The 12,515-nt window shown below is 45.0% G+C and overlaps 1 protein-coding gene across 4 annotated transcripts in view; it reads left to right on the plus strand.

Moving 5' to 3' along the window:
* caska (calcium/calmodulin-dependent serine protein kinase a) overlaps positions 1-12,515 on the plus strand; it is a 170,779-nt gene that overhangs the window by 149,418 nt on the left and 8,846 nt on the right. For 2 of the 4 annotated variants that reach the window (XM_080753417.1, XM_080753418.1), the window contains 8 exons: positions 839-1,027; positions 1,828-1,906; positions 3,303-3,388; positions 4,003-4,074; positions 4,992-5,060; positions 6,070-6,105; positions 8,601-8,797; positions 9,117-9,232. In XM_080753417.1, the coding sequence (XP_080609543.1) occupies positions 839-1,027; positions 1,828-1,906; positions 3,303-3,388; positions 4,003-4,074; positions 4,992-5,060; positions 6,070-6,105; positions 8,601-8,797; positions 9,117-9,232 (844 nt within the window). The remainder of the gene's footprint in view (positions 1-838; positions 1,028-1,827; positions 1,907-3,302; positions 3,389-4,002; positions 4,075-4,991; positions 5,061-6,069; positions 6,106-8,600; positions 8,798-9,116; positions 9,233-12,515) is intronic. The other 2 variants (XM_080753419.1, XM_080753420.1) reach the window with 1 other exon arrangement.

Raw genomic sequence — 12,515 nt, forward strand, 5'->3', positions numbered from 1 at the left:
ACTTGAGTAAATGTACTTAGTTACATTACACCACTGGACATACAGCAGAAAGCAATCCAAGCAGACAGCTGTGTAACCCTGGCATGTTGATGCTATGGAATGTAAAGTCCAACATAGGGATGGGACGATAAACAATATTATCGTTTATTGTGATAAAAAACACTTACGATAATCGTATCGTGGAGATTTAATTCATCGTGATATCGTCCTCCGTCATGCACTGGGATCTGAGAGCTGCATATCTGGTACCACTTAAACCCTCTATGATTGTTAAAAGGTACTTATAATATACTTACTTGATAGTCTTTTTTCACTCTCTATCAAATGTCTTTGCCAAAAAAATAGCCGATCTACAAGCTCACAACGCGTCGCAAGGCGGCAAATGTTCCGCCCGAGGCGAATGGATTTTGATTATCGTGATACTATCGTAAATCGCTTAAATCGTCCCATCCCTAGTCCAACACTATTTCTTGTGTGTGTGTGTGTGTGTGTGTGTGTGTGTGTGTGTGTGTGTGCGCGTGTGCGTGTGTGTGTGTGTGTGTGTGTGTGTGTACCATGGATTGACATCTAGACCTAGTACTGCACATACAGTATGAAACAAAGCTGATACCTTTAAATGCATTTTGAGAAAAATAATGCTGCTATTTGTACCCTGTATATACCTGTATATAAAATGTCACAATGCGACATAGCTCTGTTTACACAATGCTGTACCCCCTCCAACTGTATATATGTTCCCCATTTTCAACAGTTTTTATTGTATTTGTGATACTTGTTTTGGCAATGTAAACGTATGTTTTCTCATGCCAATAAATTGAATTGAATTGTGTGCGCGCAGGCCTTGCTGCAGACCCACGACGTGGTGGCCCATGAGGTGTACAGCGACGAGGCTCTGAGGGTCACCCCGCCCCCCACCTCCCCCTACCTGAACGGAGACTCCCCGGAGAGCGCCAACGGAGACATGGACCTGGAGAACGTCACCCGAGTCCGCCTGGTCCAGTTCCAGAAGAACACGGACGAACCCATGGTGCACCGTTTAGAACATCAAACACACACACAAATCAGCTGTATCATCTCGTCAACAGATGAGATGATGATACAGCTGATGTAACCCATTTAGACCTGAAAAAAAAAGTCTTCTAGATCAGTGGTTCTCAACCTTTTCAAGCCGCGACCCCCAAAATAATCATATTCTAACTTCACCCTGACGGACACTAAGAGTTGAGGCATTACATTTTGTATAGCACGGTTCTATTGTGAAAATAGCAGATCTACATGCGTTGCGAGGCGTGGTGTGCATGTAAATCAGCTATTTTCACAATTTCTGCCTCTAATATTTGGCAATTTGGCCAGTGTTTAATTTGTCACTTTAGAGGTATTAAAAAGTCCTTAAATTGTCACTTTATAAATGTGCAGATGCCCTCTATATAGTATACACTTAAACTTTATGTCCGTTTGTTTACTGTTGAGTGAGAAAACAATATTGCACATTAAGTTAATCATCTGGGGACCCCCACAATAATTTGGGGACCCCCGGCCCACAGGTTGAGAACCACTGTTCTAGAACAGTTTTTTTTTTTTAAACCTATATGTTTCTATGTCAGTGGTTCTCAAACTCCAAGGACCCCCTAGAATTATATGTATTTGACCACGGACCCCCATCTGAAAATATTTAGTTCCAGAGACCAAGAGAAAGAAGGATGTGCGTTCCAAATGTCTGCTTTAAAAAATATATACATTCAAAGATTTGCACACATTTTAAAAAAATAGCAGATTTTCTGCACTTAGGAAATCTAACCAGGAATTCCCCTCTGAATGTGTGTGCAGGGCATTACGCTGAAGATGAACGATCTGAACCACTGCATCGTGGCCAGGATAATGCACGGAGGGATGATCCACAGACAAGGTAGGCTTCTCTCTAGCTTTTCATTTTTCTCTGATACCTGAACGCAGTCATCCTTAATGCATGAGGCCGTGGACCCACGTTTTATAAACTTGTTTATCAACACTGTAAAATCCTCCATCTTAATTGAACGAAGATCGTGTACAATTGGGACCCATAAGGGTCCATTTTGTCCTTTTGTACACAGACCCATAAGGGTCTATTTGATTCCTAACCAGCAGTAATTTTGCTGGGAACCCTAAAACATCCTCAAGGACCCCTCAAGGACCCCACATTGAGTTGTGCCCTAATGAATGCTTCCCTCGAACACAAGACGGCTGTATACTGTGGTGCATGCACACACACACCTACTATTTTGTCCCCACACTGTCAGAGGTCCCCTGCAGGTGACTGTGTGAACATGCGTTTAGTCCCCATAAGTATAGCTAGACAAACTCTCTCTCACACACACACACACACACACACACACACACACACACACACACACACACACACACACACACACACACACACACACACACACACACACACACACACACAGAGAGAGAGACACACACACAGAGAGAGAGAGACACACACACCGCTCATAACCCAGTGGGAAAAGAGTCATATTCTTGTTAAGCATCCAGATCTTGGCAACGTAAACCTCTGCCTCTGAGTGTGTGATTTCATTAACTGGTCTTCAGGAAAACAAGGGCCTTGTCGCCAGATGTTACACCTTGGACACGATGGCTGCGTGTCTGTGCGCTAATCAAACAGCTGATTAATGGCTACTTTAGAAAGTCATCTTTAGGTGCTCGGTTGACGCAGGGTTCAAGTTCCTTCCCACAGCCACATTGCCAGGGGTTTGAATGGCCTCCGGCGTGGCAATAGGAGCACCATCGGACGTGGTCGCAGCTGGATAGAAGCTGTGTGGGGAAGGCAGTCTTTGTAGCTGCACCAGTGGCTCCTGCAAATTGTTCATTTGTTCCATGACGAGGTGGCATGGGGTTCTGTTCACTTCATCGGGCCAGTTCTCCCCTATGGTTCTCCCGAGCCGAATAGTGACAAAGCCCAGAACCGAACAGTTTACTGAATGTGCAGGAGTTTATGAGGGGTTGTCACTATTTCTAGCGTACATGAACCACGTGACCGGCGGTCTTTCTGCCCCCTCATTGAAGCAACTCTCAATAGAAGGCTCTGGGACCTGTCAGTAGTGACAATACTAGACAACTGGGGAATTTGTGTAGCTAGAAAAAGGCAAAAATTAGCAACAATATATTGTTGTGAATCATTTTTTTCAATGTGATTCCAGTGTTCGGGGCTGTTTTTCCCATCCTAGAGTGGATTGATGAGGGACAGGGCTGTGCTTTTGACTGGTCCTCTGATGCATTTCTCCTCCTCTCTTTGTTGTTCTCAGGAACGTTGCACGTGGGAGATGAGATCAGGGAAATCAACGGCATCAGCGTGGCCAATCAGACCGTCGAGCAGCTACAGAAGATGCTGGTGTGTGTTCTTGCTTGTGTGTTGTGTGCGTTTGTGTCACAGTGTGACTGCAGATCATAGTGAATGAATGCATTAAATGCTGACTTGAAGTCTTGTGTAGATCAGGAGACGAAAACAGGTGCGCTTCCTCTGATTGCTGCCACTGAGTTGGGCAGTGGGTGCTTAGCTCTGGGTACAACTGAATTCAAAGATCCACATGAGTGGAAAAAGCAGCACACCAAAGTGAAAGTACAAGACAAGCTCAGATATTAAGTTCCATTTATTCTGAACGCTAACGCGTTTCGGCGTAAAGCCTTCTTCAGAGCAGGTTTAAAAAGTGTTACAATTCAACATTGATCCATTTATATAGGATACAAGTAATCATCCCCACCTGTGTAGAGGGGGGGAGGTGCTAGCTTAATGAGTTCCTAATTACAATCTGAGTACGGTAACATGGCAGTTCAGAATAGGTTCACAGTAAGAACCAATCACAGAAAAAACAAAAAAACAAAATAAACAACAAGCATGTATAGTTTCTCTTCTCTTTTGTACATTGTGTCATGATTGAATGGACATCTCAGGATAACCTTGAGAAGGAAGAACAATATGAAGTCTTGTGTACTTTGTGTCCACAGAGAGAGATGCGAGGCAGCATCACTTTTAAGATAGTGCCAAGCTACAGGACGCAACAGGGATCTTCGTGTGAGGTAACAACCCCACTTCCTCTTCGCCTCCCGTTCCTCCTCCCTCCCTCTTTGTTTTCCCAACTCCCTGATCTGGTTACTAACTGCTCGGCCAGTTACTGAGCGCGCGTATGTGTGCCTAACCAAGTATAGTGTGTGTGTGTGTGTGTGTGTGTGTGTGTGTGTGTGTGTGTGTGCGTGTGCGTGCGTGTGTGTGTTGCTGTGTTTTTTGCTGGGGCTGGGTCAGACATTCAGCACACCAATTTCACAACCAAGATACCGGACCCATTTCCCCCGCTCCGATTCCTGCGGTCAACACAAGAGCCACTCCGCTCTTTGTGCGCACACAAGTATATATAGACGTTATACGCACAGACATTATGTCGTCATTGTCGGGCAGAAACCTTGTATCTCCAGACTATCACCCTTTTACATGTTTTCATAAATAAATTACCTATTTTATACTAAGTCGTATGACACTGTCGTGCAACGATAGCCAGTCTACAAGCTCACACCACGATGGAGCATTTTCGTCTCTGCTTCGTTTAAGTGCTATGAAGAAGCCTATAGTAATGTTCCTGTCCACTAGAGAGATGCTGTTTGTGGTGTTAAACGACTGCCCCCCTGTGGTGACATAAGGATGTGCAGGCTCAGGGGATGAATGATGTATTCATTCCATCAACTTTGAGAAGGATCTAGAATTTCGCTAGAATTTCGCACGACAGCTTTCTCTTTGATGCCTGGTGTGGGTAACCATCACACCAGTGTAAGTGTGTGTGTTTGTACATGCAAGTGAGCCAGCACGTGTGTATTACATTTACTGTATGTGAGTACATAGTAAGTGTACAGTATACCTGTGCCACATGTTTCTGAGCGAGTGACCACGCGCGCGTCTGTGTGTGTGCCGTTTGTATGTTGCTGACCTGTGTGTCTTATTTCAGAAAGAGTCCCCTACCACCAACAGACAGTCCCCTGCCAATGGCCACTCCAGCATTAACAGTTCAATCTTGGTAAGCCCCCTCCCCCTTGAAGAAAAAGCAACAATAAATAAAACACTGCCCTTCCCAGACAGACCCACAACCATCAGTTTATTTTGAGCGTCTCTCCAATGGTGTCTTTTCATTTTGTCATGCTGATGTCCCGTGATATTTCTATTTGTCCATGTCCGTCCGTCATTCCAAACAGTTTCTCTAGATGTTTCGTTGTTTGTTTGTTTGTATGTATGTTTGTTTTTCTCTCCTGTTTTATGTTAAAGCCTGATTTATACATAGTTGCGTGCCGGAGTCGCACACTGAAAACAAGTACAACCCCATGACGCATTGCATTTTCAGATGTGCGACAAGCACTGCGCGCAAGCAAGTACAAATCAGGCATGACTATAGCAGTGTTGGTACTTTTGCGACTGTGCTGATCGAGGGTCTCGTCAGGTAGTCGTTTCCTGTGTCGCTATGCCCTCTCATTGTCAATCTGTTATTTTTTTAAGCTAAAAGCCCTTGTGTCCGATATCTCAGTTAACAAATTGGTGTGCCTCATCAAGCCTGCTGCGTGCTGTGCCCCTGTACTGACACAACACAAGGCCCTGCTGTGGTTCCAGTGGGTACTGAGGACACCCTCTGGTGTCCTCCTATACAACATACTGTATACAGTGTATATATACAGTATATATACTTAAACACTTGTACAATACATTTGCCTACTCAGTTCCCCTCAGTTAACCTCACCAATGCTCCAGACAGACACTGTGGTCATGCTGATGCTTTGCTTGCTTCGTGCTTGCTTGCTCGCTCCACAGCTACCAGATCTGATCCGTAACAGATGAGAATTACTCTCTTCTCTCTCTCGCTCTCGTACTTTTTTCTTTCTTTCTTTTTTCAGTGAATGTTGCATGTTGTGTTGGGTCTCTCTGGTGTTCTGCAGATAACATGTGGTTTTGTATTAGTCTATTCCCTATTGCTTTATCTCTGCTATGTGCCATCTGCCTCTAAACTGTGTCTGTGTCGTCAATGGTTTACCCCACAGGATCTGCCGTCCACCATCCAGCCCAAAGGTCGACAGGTGAATAACAGATCTCTCTCTCTTTCCCCCCCACCCCAGCACATTAGCTCCTCTCACAACCCCGAACCCCAATTCAGCACTGTGTTCCTGTGCACATTGTGTTATTTGTGTTATGTGTGTGAGTGCACGCGCACACACACTCACTCACATGTCCCTGTGTGTGTGTGCTCGCCTTTTCTCTTCCCTTCTCACACCTCTGGTTTGACAGATTTGACGCTAATCTGTGGTGGAGTTTAGCGCCTCATTCAAATAACGTGGCTTCATTTACAATGTGATTTTTAAGACCATGGCCACCAGCCGATGCCCAAGCTGGCACTTTCAGTATGGATGGCCAAGGCATGACCTCCATTCAAACGAACACTATTGGATATTGGACCGGCTCCAAAATGCATTAGAGTCTATAATATACAATGAAGCTTGAGCTGGTCACAGAGAAAGATTAAGATGGAGTTGAGACCTCCCAAGTTCGATAGAACTCAATAGAAATTTTGTTTGGCCGGTGTTTTAGGAAATTAGTTTTTCATTGATTGTCTGACCTAAACACTCCCCCTGTATGCGCCAAATGGAAACCGTTTCAGAGACGTTTGAGACCTATCTGTCTGTTTGAACATAGTCTGCGGTCAACCTTGATAAAGGAAGCCAGAGTTCCAACAGCCTCTGTACCCCCCGATACCCCACCACCAAGCCCTCCACAGCCCTGCGCTCCCCCAGCCTTGGGGCTTTGAGCTGTGTGCGGCAGCTTATTGTAGTCACCAACAACCACACGCTTTCCCTTAAAGACAAAAACACAATCCGCAAGTTAAAGCCGAAAACACAAGTCACCGCAGTGGTCGGCCAGTCTTAGTGCAGTACAACTTCAGAGCATGAGAGACTTTGAACATCCTGGGACAATTCATGAAGTCTTTTGGGTTCAGTTGGTTTATTAATATGGCAAAATTGTCACCATTGTCACCATGACCAAAATCCGTGACCACTGCAGTGTACTCAGGTGTCTTATCAGCTTTGACGGTACAGTTCCCTTCCCGTCTGTATGGTACTAATGGCACAGGCATTATTGACATTTGGAGAGCCGTGAAATTGCCCCTACCTGCTGATCCTCTGCCAGAAACTATATGAATTATTTTCCAGAGAAATGGTTAGTGTGGAATTATTTTCCAGATAAATGGTTAGTGCGGTTTAAATTACTCTAGATCAGGACTTATGGGCAACTTCTACCTCAATGCAGTTCAAAATAAATTTTCTTAACTCTCCTACCCTAACTGTCTCTCCATTTCATCTCACTGGCTCCTATACAGCAAAATCCACAGTGTTAATTTAATTATCAGTTTTTTTTAAAACTATGTGTTAAATGGACACTCTGACTTCTGCTGTGTACTTGTATATATTCCTAGTTAGAACATCACCCTTCAACTGCACTCATTCCCAAGTTGCACACAACAAGCCTAAATTGAAATCGGAGTATCTTGTATTCTTTAGAAGCTAAATTGAAATCAGAGTATCTTGTATTCTTTAGAAGCAAAAAAATGGCAGGCAGAGGATGGCAGAGACTGAAAAGGGTTGATGTTGTGTTTGCACTGTTACCAGATCCTACCAGTGGAGGGCACAAGGGTCTACAGGCAATCCTGCTCATCAGCTTGGCCGACTTTCAGTTGCAGAGCTTGATCTAAATGCCAATGTTTTTAATCCTGTCTGTAATGTCTCAGTTACAGAAGAGCATATCCTGAATGCTAGAGGTGTAATTGGCTAAGGTCCCCATAATCTGTTGATATAGCACTCCTACCTACCTATCCCTCCTACTGTACCACCATTGTTCATCTCACCGCACTCCTCCGATACCCTCCCCACCGGCCTTAGGTCACGACAATATTGCTCTAGACATGGATCTCAGTATCTCTTTACTGCATGATGTGTGTGATGCTTTCACGTCCTAGATCATACCAAGACCTCCAATCAAGGATAAAATGTCCATCAAGGTAAGACACAGCCCACCCAGAGCAAAATAAAGACGTCATCAAAGTATCAACTGTAACACCACCCAAATAGTCTGACTGGTGTCCAATCGATGCAGGATAGAGGAAACCAGAAATGACAGTGGCGTTGAATGTGGCATAAAGCAGGGTAATTGATGTTGTTTTGAAGTCGCAGACATACAAGCAATGCCTGTGCCATAATTACCAGCGTGTTGAGAGGCTCATTAATAGCCCAGCTGTGTCTGTGAGCATCTCGTGGGACACGGTCCTGCCTTAGAAACGGTTCTCTAACCTGGCAACCGTGCAACATCCCCGCCCCGCCGTCCAAGAGTTCTGGTCGTACCTTAGTCATTGCATCAGCTCTATAGCGCTCACCATACCCCACAGGACCTACACTATCTCCCACATCCCATCTTACTCTGTCTTTCTTGCTCTGGCCTTCTCTTTGTCGAAACGACCCTTGCGCTTGTGCCTTTCCGTCTCTCACCCTCCTGACCTCTGTGACCTTCTCCCCTCCGCCCGCAGATTTACGTGAGGGCTCAGTTCGAGTACGACCCCTCCAGGGACGAACTCATCCCTTGCAAGGAAGCCGGCATTCGCTTCCAGGTGGGTGACATCATTCAGATTATCTCCAAGGACGACCACAACTGGTGGCAGGGCAAGCTGGAGAACACAAAGAATGGCACAGCAGGCCTCATCCCCTCACCAGAGCTCCAGGAGTGGTAAGTGAACACACACGCACACACACACACACACACACACGCACAGATAACAAGCTGGTTGCGAAACATACCTTTATCATCCATACGACAGTAACCAATGCCGGATTAGCCAGATTGCCTCCCCTGATCACTTGACAATGAACATTATTAGCAGGAACTTGTAACTAAATAATAAGTACATTAAATCCATTGGAACTTCCTCCTTCAACCCTAAAGCTGAGCCATGTCAGCAACAACAAGAACTCTACATCTAACTGTGTGTGTGTGCGTGCGTGCGTGCGTGCGTGCGTGCGTGCGTGCGTGTGTGTGTGTGTTTTAGGCGTGTGGCTTGTATAGCCATGGAGAAGACCAAACAGGAACAGCAGGCCAGCTGTACCTGGTTTGGAAAGAAGAAGAAGCAGTACAAAGACAAGTATCTGGCCAAGCACAATGCAGGTACATCACATGCACATACAATACACATGCATGCACTCGTGCATGGGTAGCAGAGTAAACCTGGCTTATGACCATAAGCTGAATATCTCCCATGGGATCACATTTGGTTGAGCGGCAGATATTTGGTATCCCAGACCTGGGTTCACGTTCTGGTTGTTCCGCATGCATGTCAAAACAGACAATTTGTTCCAAAGATTTCAGTGATGTCTCATGACGTCCATGATTTGACGATTTGACACAAACTTACCATACATGCATGGATGCATGCAGACATGGGTGAAGACTGGCCTGTGTGTGTGCACGTGTGTGTGCATGTAACAGGACCCAATGCCATACAGCTCCAATAGCACTTCCACATTCATGCCAGGAATAACTGACACGTGTGCACAGGAGCACATAGAGAGTAGTTACTACTCTACTAGTAGGAATGGCTTGGCTCAAATATGAGCAATGTGACGATACTCACCAATACTTACAGTACATACATTAGATTTGAGTAAGCATCGGGCGACCCGACACCTGAATGGTTAGGACACATAACACATGGGCTCTAATTACTGACAGTGAGTAAAAAAATAACAATAATATAGAAATTTCAAATAGCAATAAGAAAGGAAATACATTTCACAGAGAAGATTGATTATTCTTATGCATGTATTTAGGCCAGGTGCTGGACATCAAGGTGAGAATCAAGGAGAAGATAAAACATCCGCAATCAAAGTATACCCATCACTCAGTGAAACGTGAGGCATGAAATACAGAGAATACATTAGCAATAGGTACCAGCTGTGGACACAGTAGCGACTTTAAGCAATCGACGGCTACGGCAGACGAGAACGGTAACCGGAAATGATTAGCACTCGATAGATGAACCTGCTGCCGTCGCAGCCGTCTCTACAATGCCAGAAGCTCCCCTTCCACGTTGTGGCTACAACATCTGCTGTATAGACGCGTCGCCATGGGAACCAAAGACTTCAGTAAAAGGGGTCGGACCCCGTCGCCGACGGCTGTTTGCTTAACGATTCTGACTACTACGGCGATTACGTCATAGCAGCCGTACTCCGCCTGGCGTTGCCGTCCTGAAAATTGTCGAGCTTAAACTGCCTATGGTTTCTGTGACTGCAGTATCCATATTTGGCCGTAGATGGCAGCACCTAGCACATCCCATGAACACCACTGCCATGCAGAGCAGGCCAAAGAGATGTGTCAGAGAGACTTGGACAGTCACTGCTGGTCTGCCACGGTGGCTTTGACAGCTCAAATGACACAGGTGGTCGGGGAAAGATAATTTGGTAATGGGGTGCGGGTTTAGGGGGATCGGTAAGTTGAGGTTTAAAAGAAGTTCTGGGCTGAGTAAGCGAGAGGAATGGGCGGTGAGAAGGAAGGGTATGGCTTTCGAGGGCTTCTGAGTTTGGCTACTCGGGTTTGTGCACTGAATAGAACTTCCCTGTTCCATACCATGTGCAACATCTAATATTTGTGTGCATACAAGCACCCCTGTGTGTTTTTGTGTGTGTTCGCTTGAAAGGTTCTGGGCACAGGGGGCTGGCTTTACAGCCTGTCTGCATATCACTAGACTACCACACTCTTTAGGTTTCAGTGGCCTTCGCACTTGTTCTAAGATTAGTACCCTGACCAGCAGCCCCAGGGGGCAAGGTTTCTTTACAGGAGTGACCATAAACAGCCCACTTAGAGCTGTCTTTGTGCCTGCACATAACCTGCATAGTATGGTGTTCATATGACCGTTACAGGCCCTTATTCAGCAGAAAGAGAGAGGGTTTGGTATAGTTTTTCATTGGGTTTCCAATGTTATTTAATTGTATAAAGCTGTTTTGCACACGTCAGCCACGTGTGCACGTGCAACTCTTTTGAAGGGATTATGTTATGAGTTGAGTGTTGCACTGAGCACAGCTGGATTGGGAGGTTAAGGTATTTTAAGACCTCCTGCTCCCAATCAATATGCCGGCCATGGGGGGTGTCAGGGAGATTGTGTGTCACTCTGTGCATGCATGTGTGTGCATGTAGCCTAATATCAGGTTGCTATGCATGTCAACTGTCTGCTCAGCACCATATACACCATAGAGAGCCTTCACATCTGTCAATGTCCATTTAAAGTTAATATACTTTACTGTTTAGCATGTAATATGTAACGTGTAGTCATGTCAGGGTTGCGCACACAAGTCCTATGGCTGTTCAATAACACGAATGCTAGTCTCCTCTGCATCTAGCCATTGGTGATTAAAAGTAGCACTGTAACTCAATATCACATCTTTGATATCGTAGCTGTCGGGTGGAAACCTTTGTCCAAAATTGTAAGGAAATGGAAAAATAAAAATAACCTGTGTTCCAATGGTTCCAACTTATTATTATTTTACTTTCATTAGTTAGATTGTCTTTTTGGGTGACAACGTAGTAGGAAATTATTTTGCAGGGGAAAAAAACTACAACATGAAAATATGGATTATGGAGACAAAAGGTTTCTGCCCAACAGCAATGATATAATCTATTCTGCAGCATGTGTTAGTTCACTGTAGTTGATCTAACCCTCAAACCCTCATTTGATGAGAAACTGCATAGATAAACCAAACATTTAGCCAACTCTGTGTGTCTCACTTCCTGTCCGTGATGCGACATTCTGATGCCACCAGAATATTTTAGTCCTAAACCACACCACTGTAGCGAGAGATGCTTTCCGTGGAACCAATAGTCAGATAATGTGAATATGCCTTTACCTATAGCTCTGGCTGTATCGTGTAATACTATTGAAGTTCAGGCGGGCATGCTGCAGAGCAGAAGTCAAGCCCATCTCACGTTCATACCCTCAAAATCTCAGCGGAACAATGTGGTCTATTTAAGCAGATCGAGGTTCACTCTTACGTGCTCAGATCTCTTGCTGCTACCACAAATGATAGTTTGTCCATGGCTAAACTCCGCCTCCTAGGGGCCTCTCCTCCAGTCCTCCTGTTGTTGCGTAGGTCTTCTCTGCTTGTCACTCTATGTGGGTTCATATTTATATTATCACGTTCTTTCATTTCTGCATATCTTTAGGCTGTGTCCAAAGGGGATCCATGTGTATGATCATGTCCATTTAATAACTATGTTAGGCTCAGCCTTATAGGGGTTGTGAGCTCGAAGTCAAGGCTGTGTTATGCTGGCGCAGGTTTGTTCTGGAGCAGAGCCACACCATCAGATACAATGCATAATATCATAGTAATAAGTGTTTTTTATTCTCGAAGAGTGTCCTGACTGAACCATTGTTGGTGTTGTGCTGTGTCGCATGGCC

Source organism: Nannobrachium achirus, assembly GCF_963921795.1.
Source record: "Nannobrachium achirus genome assembly, chromosome: 22".
NCBI classification, from domain to species: domain Eukaryota; kingdom Metazoa; phylum Chordata; class Actinopteri; order Myctophiformes; family Myctophidae; genus Nannobrachium; species Nannobrachium achirus.